At 44.6% G+C, this 22,642-nt stretch overlaps 1 protein-coding gene across 1 annotated transcript in view; it reads left to right on the top strand.

The window, feature by feature from the left end:
• Positions 1 to 22,642, top strand: part of TG (thyroglobulin) — a 203,498-nt gene that overhangs the window by 167,818 nt on the left and 13,038 nt on the right. The window contains exons 44-45 of the mRNA XM_065397852.1: positions 11,215 to 11,396; positions 16,837 to 16,944. Of these exons, the coding sequence (XP_065253924.1) occupies positions 11,215 to 11,396; positions 16,837 to 16,944 (290 nt within the window). The remainder of the gene's footprint in view (positions 1 to 11,214; positions 11,397 to 16,836; positions 16,945 to 22,642) is intronic.

Genomic DNA, 22,642 nt, shown 5'->3' with positions numbered 1-22,642 from the left:
TACCGTAATGATCCAAAACACCGAGGCTTGCTACCATGGGGCCCAGTGATAAAGTCCATTCTGGCCATTAATGCTGGATACCAACATATTTTTTAGTAAGGAATCTAAAACAGTAGGAAAGCTTTCAGGTGAGATTTAAAGAGAGCAGCAATGGGAGGAAGGGATCTTGAGACACAAAGGGTTAAACTTCGCTCCTGTGCAGCGAGCCAGGCCCAACTTAATTTTTGAAGAGGAAGGCTAGTCCAGTGGTTAGGTCACTAGCTTAGCGCTTTGGAGACCTGGGTTCAAGTCCCTGCTTTGCCACAAACTTCCTGTGGTAAGTCACTTAATCTTACTCTGTGCCTTAGCCCCCATCTGTAAAATGGGGATAATAGCACTGCCCCATCTCACAGGGGTGTGGTGAGGATAAACACATTAAAGATTATGAGGTGCTCAGATACTGTGGTAATGGGGGGGCCATATAAATACCTGAGGCCTGGTCTGCACTAGAAATTAAGCTGGTTTACCTACATTGCTCAGGGATGTGAAAAACCCACAGCTCTGAGTGGCATAGTTAAGCAGACCTTACCTCCACCATAGACAGCACAAGGTTGATGGAAGAATTCTTCCATCGACCTGGCTATTGCTTCTCGGGGAAGTGGATTCCCTACGCTGACAGAAGAACCCCTCCTGTTGGTGTAGGTAGTGTTTATACTACACGCTCCAGTGGCGCAGCTGTGCCACTGTAGCATTTCAAGTGTAGACTAGCCCTAAAAGACAGCTAGAGACCTCAAAATAGGGCTTTAAGTGGAACCAAGGCCTATTGCTGTCTGTCTGCAAAGAGGTGAATTTCACCCATTGTGAAACAGTGCAAGAAAAGGGTAAACCCCAGTGCTGCCCAGTAGCTGGTGATGTAACATAGGACATTTGTACATTCAGAAATAACAACCAAGGATTTGACAGGAACCTCTGTTACGACAATTCTGAACAGAGACAAAGTGACTGCGTTGGTTCCCTTCAGGGTATTTTTGCTTTTGCTTTGACATCATGTTTTCCTTTTGAATCCTTTAAAAGTGATTTAAAAAAGGCAAGGGTCAAGGATGTAACAGCAACCACTGGAGTCAGCCCATAACGACCCCTGTGTTGTGATGGGGAATAAACCTTTGTAACCTTGGCCCAGCTCATGTGGCTGGGGCCAGGAAATGAAGTCCTGTGTGTTACCACCACTTGTATGCATCCCACCTTAATTATAAACAGTCAGTGAAATCCCACTGTGTTGTCTCACAGAAGATTATGCGGCAAACCAGGGTGTTAATAAGGGAGACAGCTGGAAGCTTCCAGATTTTTCTGATGTGCAGATGTTTTCTCTTTTCTGTTAAGTACTTACACAGAACTTGGGCTTCTGAGATGAGAATTTGGAAAGTCCTTGTAATTCCTCACTAGTAGTAGTAGTACTAATTATAGTAATGCCACGGAAGCCCAACCAAGGACCAGGCCTCACTGTGCTAATCACTGTACAGGTATGTAATAAAGACAGTTCTGCCTCAGTGATTTCATGTTCTCCATGTTAGACAGGCTGCAGTTCAGTCCTTCCCTTTCATCTCCTTTGCCTTAATACCTTAATACCTGCTGATTATTCTCATCTGCTCTGGCTCTGTTTCTGCCTTCTCATATCCTAAGGCCTGGTCTACACTGGGGGGGGGAGGGATCGATCTAAGTTACGCAACTTCAGCTACGTGAAGTCGACATACTTAGACCTACTTCACCGCGGTGTCTTCACTGCGATGAGTCGACTGCTGCTGCTCCCCCGTCGACTCTTCCTGCACCTCTCGCAGTGGTGGAGTACAGGAGTCGACGGGAGAGCGCTCGGGGGTCAATTTATCGCGTCTAGACTAGACGCGATAAATCGACCCCCGTTGGATCGATCACTGCCCGCCGATCCAGTGGGTAGTGTAGACATACCCTTAGTTTCTTTCAAATGCTCTAGGTTCCAGTCTGTCTTGCAGGCATCCATTGTCGGGGTCGTGTTTGTGCAGGTTTGTAACACTATTAATGCTGATCTACCCACAGGTGGCTGCCATAAGAAAAGTTCCAGAAATAATAGCTGAATTTGAGAAGATGGGGCTTCCAAACTGTGCAGGGGCCATTGATGGCACCCATATCCCAATACTTTGCCCACCAAAAGGGGTCAAGTAGTTGTGAACCGAAAAGTTGTATTATTCATTCATTCTGCAAGGCTTAGTGGACCACTGAGGCAGATTCGTGAATACCAACATGGGGAAACCCTGGAAAATTTCATGACACTGTGGTACTGAGAAGATTGGGATTGTTCTTGAAGGGGGAAAGAAGGCACTTTATTCCCCAGTAACAATATGGTTCTCTACAGTGTGTCTGTCCAGTTTTTGTTTTGGCATTGCCGCTCCTAAATTGGCTCATGAAACCATACCCCAGCATCAGTGGGAATTCAGTTACAGAATCAGTAGCTGTAGAATGGTCATGGAGTGTGTGTTTGGTAGGCTGATATCTCATTGGCAGTGCCTGTGTCCCCATCTGGATGCCAATGTGGCAAATGCTGTTCATATTATCCTTGTCTGCTGCACACTCCCTAACATTTGGGAGGGTAAAGGGGAGTGCTTCCATCCTGAGTGGGCCCAGAACAAGTCTGGTTTACAAACCCTGTACAGGCAGCTGGATCCTGTCCACATGTCCACAGGCAAGGGAAATCAGGGATTCCAAACGTGCACACTTCTCGGAACAGCACAGACACAGAGGGGGGTACTGAGGGACACCTTTAGAGCCCTGCAAATCCACAGATATCCGCTTTATATCCGAGGCTCATTTTTGCGGATCAGATGCGGATACAAATTTTGTATCCATGCAGGGCTCTAGACACCTTCACACCATAGGTGCTTGAACTAGAGGTGCTGGAGGTGCTGCTGCACCCCCTTGCTTGAAGTGGTTTCCATCATATCCAGGGTTTACAGTTTGATTCAATGGCCCTCAGCACCTCCACTGTAAAAATTGTTCCAGCGTCCCTGCTTTGCACTCTGTGCAACTGCAGAAAAGCATGAGGGGATATGGGCACACACTTCTGGGGGTTACACAGCTTTGTGAGGCTATGGCTACACTGGCTCTTTACAGCGCTGCAACTTTCTCGCTCAGGGGTGTGAAAAAACACCCCCCTGAGCACAGCAACTTACAGCGCTGTAAAGCGCCAGTGTAAACAGGCTCCCAGCGCTGTAAGCTACTCCCCTCGTGGAGGTGGAGTACCTGCAGCGCTCTTCTTAAATCTTAAATTTGTGCCTTCTTGGAAGAAACTCTTAAGACCTCTGCCATTTGAACAGACTTTGCCTGCCTTGTCTTACTCCATTAATGCCTTCTGACTGGTTGTGGAAGAGCCTGCCACCCTTGTAAACACCACTTGTCGTTCACTGCTGTTTTATGAATATGCAGTTAAATTCTAGTATTGAAGTTCTTTGAAGTTTCGAGTGTAGCCACGGCCTGAGGTTTTTGTTCCCCTGTAGCTGAAGGTCACTAGCTGATCCTTCCTGTGGCTATTCACACAAATTACAGATAATTCTAACAAGGCACCTCCCCTGGGTTAACACCTTTTGGGTTGGATTTGTGCTGCCAGGGTGGTGGCCGAGTTGTCATGTGGACATTGTGCAATGCTTTTTTCCTAACTGTTCACACTTCCCTACAAACCTGTTATCAAGTGCACTCAATCTCTAACAATCTTATCGTTTGATTTGCGGGGGGTGCACGCGTGCCCATTCATTTTTATCTATTCTTTGTCAGCACTGCTAACTGCACTTAAAGGCTATTATGGATAATCACTACTAAGGTTGAAACTTGTCAAGGATTTGTAGGGGAGGAAGGGCTGTTCAATCGCCGAGTAGTGGCTGGTGCCTGCCTCTGTTGTTACTTGCATTGTGTTTTGTTTTTCTGAATGTGAACCAAGCCATGTTTATCTGCCCATTTTCTGGGTTAGAGACAAGGTGGGTGAGGTAATAGCTTTTATTGGACCAACTTCTGATGGTGATTACCTCATCCACCTTGTCTCTCTGATATCCTGGGACTGCCACAGCTACTGGGACTGACACGGCTACATCGACATTGCTTTGTGTGCACTGTGTTGTGAGTTCTGGTACGTTTAGAACTAGCAGTGCTTTCTGTGAGCACATAACTGCACTTTCCCCATCCCTCCCATGTATCCTTGGGACTTCAGATATTTCTTAACATGGAGCTTGTCTTCACATACAGCTCATGTTATTCTCCCAGGGGATCCTGCCCATCAGTTCCCTGAGGGAGTCAAAGTCTGCTTTTCTGAAGTCCAGGGTCCGTATTCTGCTGCTCTCCTTTCTTCCTTGTGTCAGGATCCTGAACTCGACCATCTCATGGTCACTGCCTCCCAGGTTCCCATCCACTTTTGCTTCCCCTACTAATTCTTCCCGGTTTCTGAGCAGCAGGTCTAGAAGAGCTCTGCCCCTAGTGGTTCCTCCAGCACTTGCACCAGGAAATTGTCCCCTACACTTTCCAAAAACTTCCTGGGTTGTCTGTGCACCTCTGTATTGCTCTCTCAGCAGATATCAGGGTGATTAAAGTCTCCCATGAGAACCAGGGCCTGCGATCTAATAACTTCTGCTAGTTGCCGGAAGAAAGCCTCGTCCACCTCATCCCCGTGGTCTGGTGGTCTATAGCAGACTCCCACCACAACATCACCCTTGTTGCTCACACTTCTCAACTTTATCCAGAGACTTTCAGGTTTTTCTGCAGTTTCATACCGGAGCTCTGAGCAGTCATACTCCTCTCTTACATACAATGCAACTCCCCCACCTTTTCTGCCCTGCCTGTCCTTCCTGAACAGTTTATATCCATCCATGACAGTACTCCAGTCATGTGAGTTATCCCACCAAGTCTCTGTTATTCCAATGACATCCTAGTTCCTTGACTGTGCCAGGACTTCCAGTTCTCCCTGCTTGTTTCCCAGGCTTCTTGCATTTGTGTATAGGCACTTAAGATAACGCGCTGATTGTCCCGCTTTCTCAGTCTGAGACAGGAGTCCTCCCCTCTTGCACTCTCCTGCTCGTGCTTCCTCCCGGTATCCCATTTCCCCACTTACCTCAGGGCTTTGGTCTCCTTCCCCCGGTGAACCTAGTTTAAAGCCCTCCTCACTAGGTTAGCCAGCCTGCTTGCTCTCCTGTTAGCGTAGGTAGTCAGTGTTTACACTGATGCACTACAGCAGCGCAGCTGTGCCACTGTAGCATTTCAAGTGTAGACAAGCCCTAAAATAGATAGAGACTTCCAAATAGGGCTTAAGTGGAACAAGGCCTGTTGCTGTTTGTGAATTTCACCCATTAAACCACAGTGCTTCCCCAATAGCAGGTGTTGTAACATAGGATATTTGTACATGTCAGCTCTTGGGAAATATTTATCACAGAGTTCTGTACCCCAGGCAGTAGTTCTCAACCTATTTACCACTGAGGCACATATGCAGCTCTCTATGTGTTATGTGGGCTGCATCTACACAATACATACAGTACCTGTGTGGCCTTGAGGATGTCATATAGGCCGCAGCTGTGTGCTGATTGGGCCACGATTTGAGAACCACTGGTGTAGATCTACAGAATCTGGTGGTGGGGGTGGTATTTGTGATTTCTTTCCACTAGTGCCCACAATGCACAAGGTGCTTTCCAATCATAAAAGGAGGCATGGTCCTTATTCTGAAGAGCTCACAATGTAAGGGCTAGATTTTGACTAGTGCGAGCAAGGCTGCACAGAGCAATATACAGAAATAAGGTCTCCCCCCAGTGCACTGGTTCAGCCGTGGCAGTGATACCTTGATCAAGGTGGGGGCATTTAGGGGGAGGGCAGAGGCTGTGCACCTGTTTTTTCCTTCCCCTCCTTTTTAGTAAGTTGTTGAGAAAATGGTGGAGAGGAGGTGGAGCCATGGTCCCATCCCCCCAGGCACTGGCCAGTGAGTGGGTTGAAGTAACCTAATATCTCCCTCAAGCAGAGAAAGTCAGAACAAGATCCAATAGCTGGAAGTTAAAGCCAGACAAATTCAGATTAGAAATAAGGCAACATTTTTAACAGTGGGAGGTGAATAACAATTGGAACAGACTATCAAGGGAAGCGGTGGATTCCACATCTATTAAGGTCTACAGATTAAGACTTAGATGCCTTTTGGATGATATGTTTTAGTCAAATGCAAGTTATTGGTCTCAATAAAGGGGAAAGTGGGTGAAAATCTACAGCCTCTGATACACAGGAGTTAGCTCCTCATACCTACGTCTGTCAGTGATGTGAAAAAAACACATCCCTGACTGAAATAGCTATGCTGACCTGACCCCTAGTGTAGATGCAACTACATCGATAGAAGACAGCTTCCATCAATGTAGGGTAGCCATTGTCACTTGCGGGGGTGTAAGCTCTCTCTACGCTGCAGGGTTATGCCAGCATAGCTACAGCAACATGTAGCTATGCCAATATAGTCCCCGTAGTGTAGACTAGATGATCTAAGGTCCTTTATGGTCTAAAAGTCTAATGCATGTGGTGTGTGCGTGTGTACACACAGTGTGTTTAGTACACAATAGATAGAACATGGATTGCAAGGAGGGATGCGTAGCCATGGTGGGAGTTTGAATTCTGTTTAGTTGGTGGACTAAGGTTTTGGCTTTTTCTGTCTTTTCTCTGCTGGTACACCCACCCTAGTACAGACCCAGGCTGTCTTGCACAGCCAGGAAATGGTGGGTGGGTAGATGGATGGATGGAAAGAAAGTTAGCAATATTATGCATTTATCCCATATATGCAGTCTGAGCTGTGCAGACAGTCCCGTACACCCACAGCATCTGCAGTCAGTGGGGCTTCTCAAGAGCACAGGACCTCACCTGCATGGAACCCATTGCAGGAGTTTGTAACTGTAATGACCTCAGGGGAAAAACCTGCTATTGAGCTCTGTCTGTGATGAGAATTGACTCTTTAATTCCAACTCTTTATTTCATCTCTTAACTAGCTTGAATCTGTGACAGAGTTGTGCTAAGCTTTTCACCTCTTGCCTAGCAAGTTTCTTAATAGTCTCCTGTGAGGGACTTAGTCAAAAGCCATTTGAAAAACTAAAATCACTATATACACTTGTTCCCCTTATCCACTCTGTTTGAGGGCTAACTCTTAACACTATTCTAACACATTGGCGAGGTACCATTTAGCCTTACAGAAGATGTGATGGTTTGTCTCTACCATATGCTACTCAGTTAGGTGCTTTAGAATATACTGGGCCAAATTCATTGGCATGCTAGAGTTTTGCTCCCACAATGAAAGGAACTGTAAACTCAGGGTGACAGTCAGTTAAGCCATGTTTATGACTGCTTCCTGTCACCAAAACAGTGCAAAGCAACATACCACTGAACCTGGCCCATTGTTTTTAAGGATTTTCTTACCTAGTTTTTTTATAATACTGAAGAAAGGCCCACGAGTCTATAATTCCTGAGCTCGGTAAACTGTAGCTCTGAAAGAGTTTGTAGAATGTAGATTATTTGACATAGGCTGCAGTTCTTTCTATCAATCTACTACTATCTATTATGTTAAGCCCTCTTTGGAAAATGTTTCCTATTAGAGCTGACTGAAAATTTTCAAGTGGAAAATTGTTCTGCTGGAATATGCTGAGCTGATGATTGAAATGTTTTGTGGGAATGTATCAACTTCATTGAAATTTTCACTGAGAAATTATTTAAAAGTTTCATTTCAATAAGGCCAAACATTTCATTTTGACTTTATCATTCTGATTCTTTATAATATAATATAGTCAAAACGATGAGGTCAAAAGAAAATATTTCAGAATATTTGGTTTTGTGAAAAATTCAACTTTTCAATTCAGGACAAAACCAAATTTCAAAATCTCAGAATTTCCAAGGAGACAGAAATTCCATTTTTCGGCCAGCTCTGTTCCCATGGTGATAGCTGACTCACAAGACCCTAGTGACTCAATTTTATGATCTGACTGCTGAGAAAGGGCACCAAAATTCTTAGGACATTTTTGGTGTGACAACAATTGTAATCCAAGCACTGTAAAGTGTTCTTCTAAGTGAATGAGCCTCATGTTTCATCATTCCCTTAGCATCTGTGGCAGCTGTTGAATAATATAATGTGCCTGTGATGGGTTGAATCACAGAAAACCCCTTGGGAACTGCCAACTGATGTGCTGAGACTACCTCTGCCCCTGCTTTCCCTGCCAGATTGGGACTTCAGAGCCCTGCCTGGTTGTGCCAGACACAGACCCAGGTCTGAACCATCTCCCTCAAACTGCAGGCTTAAGTGAAAGCAGCGTAAGAAGTGTTCCTGTCTCTAACACTCAGATGCCCAACTCCCAATGGGATCCAAACCACAAATAAATCCCCTTTACCCTGTATAAAGCGTATACAGGGTAAACTCATAAATTGTTCGCCCTCTATAACGCTGACAGAGAGATATGCACAGCTGTTTGCCCCCCCCCCAGGTATTAATACATACTCTGGCTTAATTAATAAGTAAAAAGTGATTTTATTAAATACAGAAAGTAGGATTTAAGTGGTTCCAAGTAATAACAGACAGAACAAAGTGAATTACCAAGCAAAATAAAATAAAACACGCAAATCTAAACCTAATACAGTAAGAAAACTGAATACAGATAAAACCTCACTCTCAGAGGTGTTCCAGTAAGCTTCCTTTTACAGACTAGTCTCCTTCTAGTCGGGTCCAGCAATCACACACACCCCCTGGTTACTGTCCTTTGTTCCAGTTTCTTTCAGGTATCCTTTGGGGCTGGAGAGGCTATCTCTTCAGCCAGCTGAAGACAAAATGGAGGGGTCTCCCAGGGGTTTAAATAGACTTTCTCTTGTGGGTGGACACCCCTCCCTCCCCCTGTGTAGAATCCTAGCTACAATATGGAGTTTTGGAGTCACAGGGGCAAGTCACATGTACATGCATGACTCAGAACTTACAGGTAGCAGCCGTGGTTCACATGCTACCTTGAACGTCCTCAAGTAGACTTCTTATGTGGATTGGAGCCTTCCAAGATCCATTGTCTGTTAAGTGTTTCTTGATTGGGCACTTAACTTGCACATTCCTTTCTCAGGAAGCTGACCAAATGCTTTGCTAAGGTTACTTAAAATCAAGCAACTACACAGCCAATATTCATAACTTCGAATACAAAAATGATACATGCATACAAATAGAAGGAATGTATTCAGTAGATCATAACCTTTACGGAGATATGTTACATGGCATATGTAGCATAAAACATATTCCAGTTATGTCATATATACATTCATAAGTATATTTCCATAAAGTCTTATGGGGTGCAACGTCACACTGTCCATCACTAAATATAAAATTAAAACATGCAATAAGGACTGGATCATGCAAGGTGTTCAGCAATTAGCAGGACTGGGCACTATCTATAAAAGATTATCCTCTTTACCCCACTCCTCCCTTTCTAAATTGCTCAAATCCATCAGCACCAATTCTTCAATGAAAGAGGCCACTAGATCATTAGAAATGCAGTGATGCAGCCAGCCCCTAAAGACCTGATCTTCCATGGACATGAATAGAAAGACAACTACTGACTTCAAAGGGCTTTGAATCAGTTCCTTAGTGATGTTTCAGTTTCTTGCCGAAAAATGTGCACTTATGTACACCGTTAATTCACTCAGTGAAATGGAAACAAATTAGATGACAGAACCTCCTAAAAATAAGAAAAAAAAGAGGGAAAGAAACCAAGCTGCACTGAAATTGTGCAACTAACAGGGCACATTACTCCTCTTTCACTTTTCTTTGTGTTTTATCCCATCACCTACCTATTATCTGTGGGCCTTTTAGATCCCATGATAACAGTCATTGAAAACTGGACTGGAAAGAACACTAGAATGAGTAGTAAGGACCATCCTAGGATGGCAACAGGGGATGGATTTTGTGACTTGAGACTTTTTTTCTCATCTCTAATTTCTATGAATCTATTGGAAAAGCAATTATTCCTTCTGTAGCTTTTGGTACATTCTATGCAGGGTAGTGGAAACATTTTTTGAGTTGTTTGAGGAAAAACAGACGCAGGTCAACAAAATAAAATATTCAGTAGAAGTATCTATAGTAATTTGACTGGGCAGATTTAGATCTGTTTTGTTTCAGGAGGGCCAGCCATGATGATAAAGACAGCTTATTAGATGTTTCTATTGGGAATGTTTTAAAAATATCTTACCAAATTTCATCCCCCATGCACCTGTGCAAGTGTCTCCTGCAGACAGGAAATCTCGTTTCAAGCTTTTAAAGAAGTCGCTCTGTTTCCAAACCTGGAATCAATTCTGCCATTTAAAAACAGAATGTGAAAGATCTAAAAGGATAACAGATAACAGCCCTAAATAACAGAGATGTCAAAAGCCTCCAGGACTTGTTGGCTCCATCAAGAACAGGGGCGGGAAACTGGGCATGGCATGAGACAGCTCTCTGCATGCCGATCTCTGGATTCCCATAGGAACAGAAGTCTTTTTCCCTTGGCCCTGTCTCCTCCACCCCTCCTTACTCCTGTGGTCACATGTGGCACCCTCTGACTTTACACCAGCTGAGGTTATGACCTGTGGTCTCTTTAGTATAACTGAAGTTTGATCCCCCATTTTCTTTGGGCTATATTGACTCACCCTGGAAGAAGCCATGAGAGGGCTTCCCGGCAGGGAGCTTCCCAGCATGATGGGGAGGGCTTGGAGGATTGTGAAGTATGAAGGTTGCACCCTCTTGCACCCTTGTAGATCTCAGACATCTGTGGGGAAGGGATTTCCCCTCTATCCTGGAACTGCCCCTCACCTTGGCAGTGTAGCCCCTAGTGCAGCTGCACTGCTAATGGCTGGGTCCCCCTATGGCTTCTTTGTAGTAGCCATGAAGAGGACTCAGAGGGAGGTAATGCAGCTCCAAGCCGAATTACCTGCTGCTTCGATTTTCAGATGCAAATCTAAGGACTATGCAGCAGAGAGCAGCATCCCCCTACTGCATCCTTCCCGTAAACCCCCACAGAGCCTCAGCAGAGGGGCATCTTTGTATGATAATGGCAGGGGTTGGAGACAGCACTCTGCCTTCCCATGGGAGTTCATCAGCATGAAGAGTGCTGTCTCCCCGTGTGATTCTGCAGAGGGTGGTTTGAGCCTATGTACAGGGCATTCTGTGGAACGTTTAACTTTCGTTTTTAAAAAAGACCCTGATTTTGCTCTTAGAAATTTGAAGAAAGTCAAGGACGAGCCAATAGCAAAACAGCCTTTTATCAGGCTCTGCAAAATTCCCTTGGAGGAGAGGACTCCAATTCCTTCATTGAAGATGCAGCTGTCTGGTACTATTCCCTCCAGCACTCGACTGCCGATTATGCATCATTTTCCCGGGCTTTGGAGAACGCCACACGGTAAGAAATTCATTTTAGGATTCTGTTGTGTGATTCGGGGTTAAACAGGTTTGGGTTTTCATCATTGTCAAATACACACTCAGATACTATGGTGGTGAGGACCTTACAAGCACTTGCATCGAGAGATGGGAAAAGGAGGCTGTAGGATTTGGATTGCATAGTAGGCTGGCTGTTTGGGGTTCTTTTTTCTTTTTCTTTTTGTTTATTTTAAATCTTCTAATAGCCATGCGCTGTTAGTAAAAGGAGGGAGATGAAATGGTTTGGGTGCCCTTTTGAAAATGGGTTTTCCACATCAGGTGCATTTTGGAGTAAAAAAAATATTGAGACCAAAAAGGTTACCGGACAATATTTGTCTAGGTACCCTTTGCTATTGAAGATGATTTGGTTGCAAGAAGGGATTTTCTCACCCAGGTGATCCTCATTACAGTATGACAGTTCCTGGGCCACATTTTTCAAAGATAGGTGACTAAGGTTTGCCACCAGCATGCACAATTCGATACCTAAATAACTGGCCTGATTTTCAGAGGTTCGGAGCACCTTACAGCAGCTCTTGAAGGAACTAGACAAGTCCAAAAACTTTGAAAACTGGTAACTTTTATTTAGGTGGCTGAATGTGGATTTAGATGCCTGCTATGTTCAGAGAGTCAGATTTCAAAATGTTGGCCTTTGCACTCATATGTATGTTATCAAAGTGTAAAAATATAATTTATCCTTTCTGGAAAGCGCTCCACAAATGGCTCTCCTATGGAAAACAATGCGATCTGCTTACACAGAAGACTTGCAGGTTTGGGCATTAACTAATTGTCACACCACCTCTGTGTATTATTGATCCCATTCCACAGACAGCTAAACGAAGGCAGAGAAAGCCTTTGAGTTTGATGCTTCATTTCCTGGCACCTTGTGTAGTCATTTACACCAGTGCACAGTGACTGTAAAATACCAGTCTCCTAAATTAGTGCACTAACTACTTCCTGGCTCCCTCCGTGCACCTTCTCCTCCACTGCACCCCTGCAAAGGTGGCTAAAATCTGGCCCTTCATGATTAGAAAGCCTTCCTCTTTGCAGAAACTATTCTTTGCTATCTTTGGTTAGCATACAGGCAGGACCGTCCTTACCCATACGCAAAGTACGCAGTTGCATAGGGCACCAGGAAATTCGGGGCACCAAATTTCCTGGTACCCTGCGCAGCTGCGTGCTGCTCCAGCCCCTGCTCCGCCCCTGCCCCGCCCCCACTCCCCTGAGGACTGCAGCAGGGCCGGGCCTGCACTCACCGGCAGCGGGAAGTGCAGCGGCCTGGCCCCAGCTGCGCCGCTGGTAAGTGCTGGGGGGTGGTTCCTCCCGTCCCCCAAGCCAGCCCTGTGCCCACCCCCCACTATGGAGGCCTGGGGCCAGTTCCCCCCCCCACGGAGGCCTGGGGCCCCACCCCACCCCCCACAGGGGGGCTGCGTAGGGCCCAGAATAGCTAGGGACGGCCCTGCATACAGGTTTGTTGTGAAGATTTCTCCTTATTCCCAAGAGGTGGGTTAGTTTGACTTGCTGAGCTGTCTCAATGTGAAGACCCGTCTGTTTCACACTTGCTTTTCCAGGAGCCCTTGCCACTGCAGTGTTTTGATTTCCAGTGTCTGTGCTACTAAGGCTTGGTCTACACTAAACCCCCAAATCGAACTAAGGTACGCAACTTCAGCTACGTGAATAACGTAGCTGAAGTTCGAAGTACCTTAGTTCGAACTTACCTCGGTCCACATGCGGCAGGCAGGCTCCCCCGTCGACTCCGCGGTACTCCTCTCGTCTAGCTGGAGTACCGCAGTCGACGGCGAGCACTTCCTGGTTCGACTTATCGCGTCCAGACAAGACGCGATAAGTCGAACCCAGAACTTCGATTGCCAGCCGCCGAACTAGCGGCTGGGTGTAGACATGTATGGTACTCCACTTGTGTCACTCTGCATACCACCGGAGGCATGCTTTCCTTTTCAGTAGCCTGTCAGCCTTCGTTTGCATTGCAGGCCACTGCCGCGGGAGAGGGAGCTGAAAGTGAGCCAAGGTTAATGTAGAAAATCAGATCCAAGAATCCAATGAATGAATGTGTTTGTGAAAGGCCCCTGAGTGGGCCTGGTGTGCCTGTGCATTGTGGCCCAGGAGAAAAGAAGCAAGAAGCAGATAGCAGGCTGCAGTTTGCTCCTTGAAATGATATTTGGGGATTTTTTATCAAGAATACCACTATGCTGGATTTTCCGGCCATGTCCATCCATCTGTCTGTCATATTTATGGGGTGCCAATCACTATAGTGTCTACATACAACTTATTCCAGTATGGATCCTAGTACTAAACATGCTAAAAACCATGGGGAGAATTATGATAACTTGTGGGAGTGCTGCATGGAAATTCCATTATATGTAAATCTGTCACTCACAAGAGGCACCACCTCTCAACCCGTGCGATGGCTACCTCAGCAAGGAGCCATTATAACATTCAGACTTGGTACTTCCCTTCTGTCACGTCTTTCATTCGAGGGCCTGCCTCAAAATATGCTATAAATAGGACCCTACCAAATTCATGGCCATGAAAAATGCGTCGCGTACGGTGAAATCTGGTCTCCCCCCATGATACCTGGTCTTTTGGGTGCTTTTACACTATACTATACAGATTTCATGGGGAGACCAGCGTTTCCCAAAAGGGAGTTGCAGGGGGGCCTCAAGGTTATTTTAGGGGGGTTGCAGTATTCCCACTCTTACTTTTGCGCTGCCTGCAACGCTGGGCAGCTGGAGAGTGGCGGCTGCTGACTGAGGGCCCAGCTCTGTAGGAAGCAGTGCAGAAGTAAGGGTGGCAATACCATACCAGGCCATCCTTACTTCTGCGCTGCTGCTGGCTGTGGCTCTCCCTTCAGAGCTGGGCTCCCGGCCAGCAGCCGCTGCTCTCTAGCTGCCCAGCTCGGAAGGCAGCGCCGCTGCCAGCAGCAGTGCAGAAATAAGGGTAACAGTACCACAACTCCCCCTACAATAACCTTGTATCCTCCCCAGGGCCGACTCCAGGCACCAGTCCAGCAAGCAGGTGCTTGGGGCGGCCAAGGGGAAGTCGGGCTCTTCGGCGGCAATTCGGCGGCGGGTCCCTCGGTCCCTCTTCAAGGGAAGGACCTGCCGCCGAATTGCCGCTGAAGAAGAAAGCGGGACGGTGGAGCTGCCGCCGATCGCGATCACGGCTTTTTTTTTTTTTTTTTCCCGCCGCTTGGGGCGGCAAAAACCCTGGAGCCTGATCCCCCCCTCCCCTCACACTTCCTTTTTGGGTCAGGATCCCTACAATTACAACACCCTGAAATTTCAGATTTAAATAGCTGAAATCATGAAATTTACAATTTTAAAAATCCTATGACTGTGAAATTGACTAAAACAGACCAAAACAGACCATGAATTTGGTAGGGCCCTAGCTATAAACACTAAACAAGCCCCAGAGCACCCACCATCAGGGGTGGATATTATTATCCACATTTATCAGATGAGTAAATTGATTCACAGAGATAAGTGAGTTGCCCAAACTCATACAGTGAGTAAGTAGAAGGACCTGTAACAGAACCCAGGTCACCAAAATTCAAGTCCCTTGTTTTAACCACTAGACAACACTTCCACCCTAATATTTACTCCAGGCTATAGCAGACATTTCAGAGAGGAGAAGGTGGTGATACATAACTTATAAATACTGAAGATGGCTAGATAGGGAAGAAGAAGGGTTTAAAAAATAATTGGGTAAATATATAAACCCAGACCAGTTTCATATTATGGGGCTATCATTTTGCAGTCAAGTTCTAGTGGGGTCATAGACCATGAGAAAGAAGCTTAAGTGGTTAAGTTGTAAGCCACGTGCCCTATGTATTACAATTTAGGAGTATTTCTGGGTTTTGGTTTTGGTTTTAATTTGCTTTGGTAATATTCTTAGATATTTTTTCTGGGTTTAAATTGTTTCACCGTTTTTTTTTTCTATATAGTATTTTCTGAGCTATAAGAAGGTACACAAAACCACACGTACTCTCCATGCTATTTGTTTCTATTCTTAAAATACACAAGGAAACTTTTTTTTCCAATTATGCAAGCTTCTTCAGCTCCTAGAATCGTAATAGGTGTTTGCAGAGATGCACAGGTTTTAAAGTGTTGCAGTATCTCATTTTTGTTTTTTTAAATTTCTCTAGAATATTTGACTCCTTTCCCTACTCCTCCTGCACAGAATTTAGCTTTTAATGGCCAGTTGATTTCAGAATCTTCTTTCAGAACGAATGGTCTCAAAGTGATGTAGCTCCTGATATTTCAAAGACCATCCGCTCTGATAAAACCTCATGCTTACAGATTTACAAAGAATAGTGGCTTTAGTTTTCAATGGTGTTGCCTACCGTAACTCCTACAGAGAGTTGTGGTCAGTCAGACCATGTCTTTGTGGTTTCTGAGCTGAGGTTCTGTGAACTTAAAATAAATTTTGGTCAACTAAAATAGCTGCCCTAGGGAGGGGCCGTGTAGTTGAAATGCTTAAATAAAGAAATTAATTGTTGTGCTCCTCTTACATATTCTTCCCCCTCACCACTCACTTATGGCAGTTCCTATAAAAGCTCTATGTAGCAGCAAGGGTAGCATATTCACTGCAATGAACAAGAATTGAAATCTCTGACTTTCATCCATGTATGCATATATATGTATATCTGGATGTATACACACACATACTGTCTTGTGTGAAGTCTTTGTACATATAATACAAGTGTGTGGTGGTGATTTCTATTTGATAAATTTCTGATCCATGTGGTAAATTAGATTTGTCATGTAACTGGAATCACTTTACCCTTTACTCTGCCCACAAAGCTATCTCTCCCAGACAACTGCTTATCCTATTCCGTATCCCCAAGCAGTGTCAAATGGATGCCTTTTAAGACATGCCAAATAAATGTTCCTTTCCTTCTCCCAAACGCAGAAGATCCCTCCAAAATTACACAGATCTGAGATTCAGAATGGATGATATTCAGCCTTAATCAATGAGCTATTTAAGTGCTTTCACAAAATGTCACTGAATACATATTTTGCAAACCACTGGAGCAAGAAGTAGGAGATCTATACCATTAGAAAGCCAGGAATCAATGAGAGAATGCTTCCTAGGCCTGCAAGCTCCTAAGATATCAGATTTTAAATATGCAACATTATTATGCATGGAAAAGCATAATTTAGAGCATAATTTTTAGAGCTTTCTAAACGACATTGGCTATAATTGCCCTTTCCTTCTCCCTGTGGAGCGTGGGTGTGCAGAGCATCTGGCTCACTCCACTAGGGAGAAAGGCAGGTATAGGAGGCAGAAGCCATTCTGGGAGACATGAGGAAGCCTGCAGTCAAAAATAGAAAGATTATTTAAAGTCTTTTCTAGTTACGTAATAATTGTTTCCATATGAGAATATTCTCTTCTTTGCCTCTTTTCAGTGACCACTTTATCACCTGTCCCATTATCAGCATGGCCAAGGACTGGGCTGATAACTCCAGAGGGAATGTCTTCATGTACCATGTGCCTGTGAGCTCCTCTCAGAGCAGGTAAGATCTGTCTTACCTTGTTGTTTGGATGTGGAGTTTGTGAAACCAAAACCAGGGTAGTCTGGTCTGGTTTTGTCTCTGCTCTACATTGGACAAGTCACTGGACCAGCTTTTCCTTCTTTACATGGTATTGGGCATAAGTCATCCATGGTCAATAGACTTTTTTTTTTTTTTTTTTTTTAAAGGATGATGATTCTTGATAAAGCACAAAAGGGAAAGGGGTAGAATTTTGAGATGTGCTCAGCAATGGTTTAAGACCGCTCCTGTTGAAGTCAATGGAGCTTTACCACTGACTGTTTGCCCAACGATGAGAAGCTTAATGATGACCTTCCGACTAGAGAGGATGGATGATCAGGTTAAAGCACTGGGCTGGGACTCAGGAGATCTAGCTTCATTTTCCAGCTCTGCCACAGATAACCTGTGTGACCTTGGACAGGTCACTGCACCAGACTCTGGGCCCTGAACCAGTCCTGTCCACCTCTCTGGTAGCACTGACAGACCACAAAGGAACTTCAGTGGTCCCTGGAAAACTTCCCCAGTGCAGGAGCACGGTAGGACCACTTTGTGCTGCGGCCATTCTTGGTTGCAGAGCAGTCCCATGGCAGCAGTGGCAAGACTGCCATAAGTTAGAGCAGCCTTCTGGGAAGCTATAATTCAACCAGCGTTTGCATTAGTTCCCAGAGCAAGCAAAACCTGTGTGATGGTCACTTAAAGCCATCTTTCTCCTCTGCGCCTTGGCTGCACCTTCCGAGAGTTCACTGGGAAAGTTACTCACATACATGAGTGTTTGCAAGATCAGGGCCTAAGCCAAGCATGTCTGACCTTAGCATGAGGGGGTTCCTTTTTGTGACTCTAGGGGGTTACTCACATTATGTGGAGAAGCAGCATCAAGTTTTAAAAGAAAGGGTTAAAACTCCAGCTAGAAACAGCTTCTCAAACAATTTTTTAAATGGTTTTGATAAGTACCGAAGCCCAAACCCCTAATTCTACTGGGCTGCAAGTATCCTCTTCCGTAGTGGATAACTGCAGATTATGAAGCTTAATCAGCTTTTACTTGTTTTATCTGGAGATTTTCAAACTCGTTTAAACGTGTCCCTCCAGAGAAGTCAAGGCTGGGCAGCTTAGTTTCCAGCTAGTGGTTGGGGCTTTTCACTGCCATGAGAAGCATCTGGTTCCTTCCTTCCCAGGCCAGAAGTGTCAGAGAGTCAGTAAAGGCAACATCTCGCATCATTGCTAATAAAGACCTTGACTGAGCAAAGCACTTAAGCAGATACTTACCCTTAAGCACATGCTTATAGTGCATTCTTGAATTGGGGCCATAGTGTTTCTACAGCAATTTTCTCTCTCCATGTCCTCCATTCACCTGGTCCAATAGTGTCTTTTAATTAATGTCTAGCGTTGTGGCTAGAGCTCTCTTTTCCCAGTGTCTCCCTGAAGAGATGGGATGGCTGAATGGGTAGAGGTTTTGTTTTGGTGAGTCAGGAGGGCGTTTTAGCTGAAGTTGGGCTACAAGCTGTGAATAAATTTGTTTCCGATTGCATGGCAGAGAGCGTTTTAAAACCAACTGAGATCTGGGCTACAGAAGATGGCCACTGTGGTGCTATAGCAGATATAGTCACTTTATTTAAAGCAGAGAAGAGTTGACTCCCTGGGGAGCCGTCATTTCATCGGGAACTCTTGCAGGAACAGTCACACAATTCTGTCTGGTTACCAATGTACTTAGATAAGTGACTTTTACGAGACTCCAAATGGAACAGAGATGCACTCCGCCCAGGAGCGCCGCCAGCTTTTCTGCCGCCCTAGGCGGCGGAAGGTCCCGCCGCCGAAATACCGCCGCGGTCGCCGCCCCCCAAATTGTAGCACCCTAGGCAACCGCCTAGGTCGCCTAATGGGTTGCGCCGGCCCTGACTCCGCCAAAACCCAGCAGGATAAAAAGGAAAGGTGTGTTCTCAATTTAGCCAGCAAGTTTCATCTTGCAGGAGAACGGAGGTAGCCCACTTATTGGCTATTCTAGCGGCTAATTGCGGGGTAGATGTGATAGTGCTTATGGATCCCATAGGAAGTGTTTTAGAACCACAGAAATCGAGGAGGATTCAGCAAACTTTCACCCTCGTCTTGTCCCATTAGAGATCTTGTTTGTATTTGCAAGATTAACTAGTTCTCAAACTCCCCATATCAGTAAGAGTTTATATAGCTTTCCCTGGCTTGAGTACACATTCTTCAAATATTTATATATTAGCCAGCCAACATCTAAGCCAGCTCTTTCAGTCTTGTTTCATGCTTTCCAGCTGAACATATTACATTCTTTGTGCCTCCCTTTTGGTCAGTTCAGAACTGATCATAGAAGAAAATTAGTTGCAACAAAGATTATTAGTTCACTTTCCCATAGCCACTTACAAAAAAGCTGGTGCCTGACACTAGGGAGGTAGAAAGGTGTAGTCTAGTGGTGAAAACACAAGACAGGGAGCCAGAAACTCATCCGTTAGAATCTCAGGCTCTCTGAGCAGCTTGGAGCTAAGTCGCTCATAATGAGAACTGGGCCCAAAATGGAATGTTAAATCTGAATCTTCCGTGTGTCAGGTTCAGGTTGGAGCTAAACTTCACGGTCCAGGCACATCTTTACTAATGCTTTGATTTAAAAAAACAAACAAAAATGATGTTAAAAGAGCTTTATTTAGGTTGCAAAGTCAAGCCCTTAAAAGTTAGGAAATACCAGAATTCAGGTTGCCTGTGCAACCTTAATTTGATCCTCTTGTACTTATACATCATCGCACACAATTTTTTCCATAGGACCCCAGTCTGATTCAGTGCACAGCCTCATACTGCACATAAATCTGTGGGTATATCACACAGTCTAACAAGTTGTGTGTGTATGGGCCACTGTAACATGCAGTGTAGTTGTATCCATGTCAGTCCAGGATACTAGAGAGACAAGGTGGGTGAGGAACAATAAAAAATATTACCTGGGCCATGTAAGTCGTTTGTTTCTAATTGAGCTTCTCCTAATTCTTCATTTCGTTTCTGGCAGGTGAAAATCGCTCCAGCACACTGTCTGACAGCTCCATTACACACCAAGCAAACCATGCTGATGAGTCTATTGGTTTGTGTGACTTTGCATGGAATAGACTCATCGCAAAGTGCTTTCAAGTCAATAACACGAGAAAAACCCTGTAATCTCAAGGCAGTAAAATACAAAATCCTTGTGTATGATAGAGATGTGTCCAAACGGACCCCCTCAAACTAGAGCCAGTTGAATCTGAGTAATTTAGATAACACATTTTAGAATATTCATTTGAATACACTATTCATAAACACCGTTTCTCAGAATTTACCTACCTCTCTAGATTTCCCAGGTAACTGGAAATTTTTCCATAAATCTCTGAATACAGGTATATTTTTCACTATTTCCCCAGCTTTACTTCAAGCCATGAGAAGTTCAGATTTGCCCCTGTGTCTAGTTTTTACATCTTGAGCCTATCTCTAGTATATGGAAATGTTTGAGACAGGGAAGCTGCATGATATGACTCAACTTTATTGACTTGCAGAGTGTTTTGTACGAGATGTAATAATTTCACATGGAAGAGAGGAAGGAGGGCCCAGTGGTTAGGAGCTCCTCTGGGACTTGAGAGAGGCAGGTTTGATTCCCTGCTCTGCTATAGACTTTGTGTGTGACGTTGGGCAAAGTCGCTTAGCCTCCCTGTGTCGCAGTTCAGTTCTCCATCTGTAAAATATAGACAATAGCACTTCCCTACCTCACAGAGGTCTTGTAAGGATAAATACATTAAACATTATTATGTGATCAGGTACGACAGTACTGGGGACCATATAAGTACCCAAGTTTCATAGATAGCAGTAATCGTCATACTGTGCAGATGGCTGTTCCCAAACCGGTTGTTGCACAATACAATGATCCCTGCATGTCTTCTAGTTCCTACTCTACTATGGACTCAAAACTCAAGTGTCCTGCTACATATGCCTTGATACTTTACACATACCTTGTGCATATATCACACAGTCTAACATGTTGCAAGTTCTGTGTGTGTCAGCCACTGTAACAGTTGTATCCGTGTCAGTCCCAGGATATTAGAGAGACAAGGTAGGTGAGATAATATCTTTTATTGGTCCAATAAAAGGTACTACCTGGTCCACTGTAAGTCATTTGGGCTCCCAAAACTTTTTATAGTTAACTAATAAATAACTGCAGAAGGCTAGAGGCATTAAAATATAGAGATGATGGTAAAAAGAGAACTTCGTCTTGCATTAAAATGTTGTTGATATGTATATATGCACACATAATGTGTGCTATATTGTTTTATACATATACAAATACACGGATCTAGATGGAAAGAACAGTCGACACTTCTGTTTATTATATATGTGCAGAATTACAGGAAACCATTAACTGGGGGTTCTCAAGTAACAAAGTGGAACTTGCAGTGGGTGAACTAATATCACTATCCATATGGTAAAATTCTCTCGGCTTGGCGTGACACTGTGTCTGTCTGCTTTAGTCTTCAGTTTCTATTTGAGTAAGGAACATAATACATAGCCAGCTCCTGCATTAATGATCTGCAGCAAAAATATATAACACATGTAATTTTTTTTACCCTTTGCAGAAGACGTAAAGCCTTAGAGTAAACATTGGTTCTAAACAATGCAGCAAGAATGTGGCTGCTCAGGACTGGTTGTTTTTAGAGTGTAGAAATTCAGGATATAATTTTAGTTACAGGAAAACGGAGACAGGATAAGTACATTGTGACCGCAATGATTCTGTTTGTTTGGTTTTGTAAATAGTACCAATAACGGCAAAGAAGCTATTCTTTAACCCTTTAGGCTGTTTCTATATAACCCCAGATGTGATCTGGCTTGTTGATGATTCATTAAGTGGCACTGCTCTCATTGAATTATTACTATAGCAAAGCCCCAACATGGTTTTCAGTCCCACTGTGCAGCCGGAGGTGCTGTCTTTTAGATGATATATAAAAATCAAGGTCCTTCTCACTTAAAGGGCCAGATAATGAGCTGCTGTTAATCGATGTAATTCCAGTAAAGTCAGTGGAGCTACATTGATTTACGCTCAGGCTAGGTCTACACTGCAGCGGGGGTCCGACCTAAGATACGCAACTTCAGCTACGTGAATACCGTAGCTGAAGTTGCGTATTTTAGGTCGGCTTACCTAGCGGTGAGGACGCGGGAAAGTCGACCGCTGCCGCGCTGCCGCCGACTCCGCTGCCGCCTCCTGCCGAGGTGGATTTCCGGAGTCGACGGCAGAGCGATCAGGGATCGATTTTACCGCGTCTTCACTAGACGCGGTAAGTCGATCCCCGATAAACCGATTGCTACCCGCCGGATCGGCGGGTAGTGAAGACAAAGCCTAAGTGAGGAGCTATCGCACAGTCAGTACAAATTCCATAATAGTTCTTGCAAGAGTAATTGTTGTTAACCTCGATGTCCTGCCCAAATTCCTGTATCAGTAATTGCATTCTGCTTACTTTCTGTAACTTTAGTTGGAGTGCTGTATTCTTCACTTCTGTACTCTTGTGTGGGGTTGCTGTGTGCTGCTGAGCAGCTGCCACGTACTCAGGGTTGGCTGCATTTCAGTAGCAGGCGATAGGATACCCATAAATAAAAGGGATGGGAAGAGTTCTTTATTCAGATTCAGTTTGGATGTGAATCTACTCAGCTGTGAAGTATATTG

Source organism: Emys orbicularis, chromosome 2 (assembly GCF_028017835.1).
Source record: "Emys orbicularis isolate rEmyOrb1 chromosome 2, rEmyOrb1.hap1, whole genome shotgun sequence".
NCBI classification, from domain to species: Eukaryota; Metazoa; Chordata; order Testudines; family Emydidae; genus Emys; species Emys orbicularis.
Note: the sequence above shows the minus strand (reverse complement) of the source record. Positions and strands in the feature narration are given on the sequence as shown.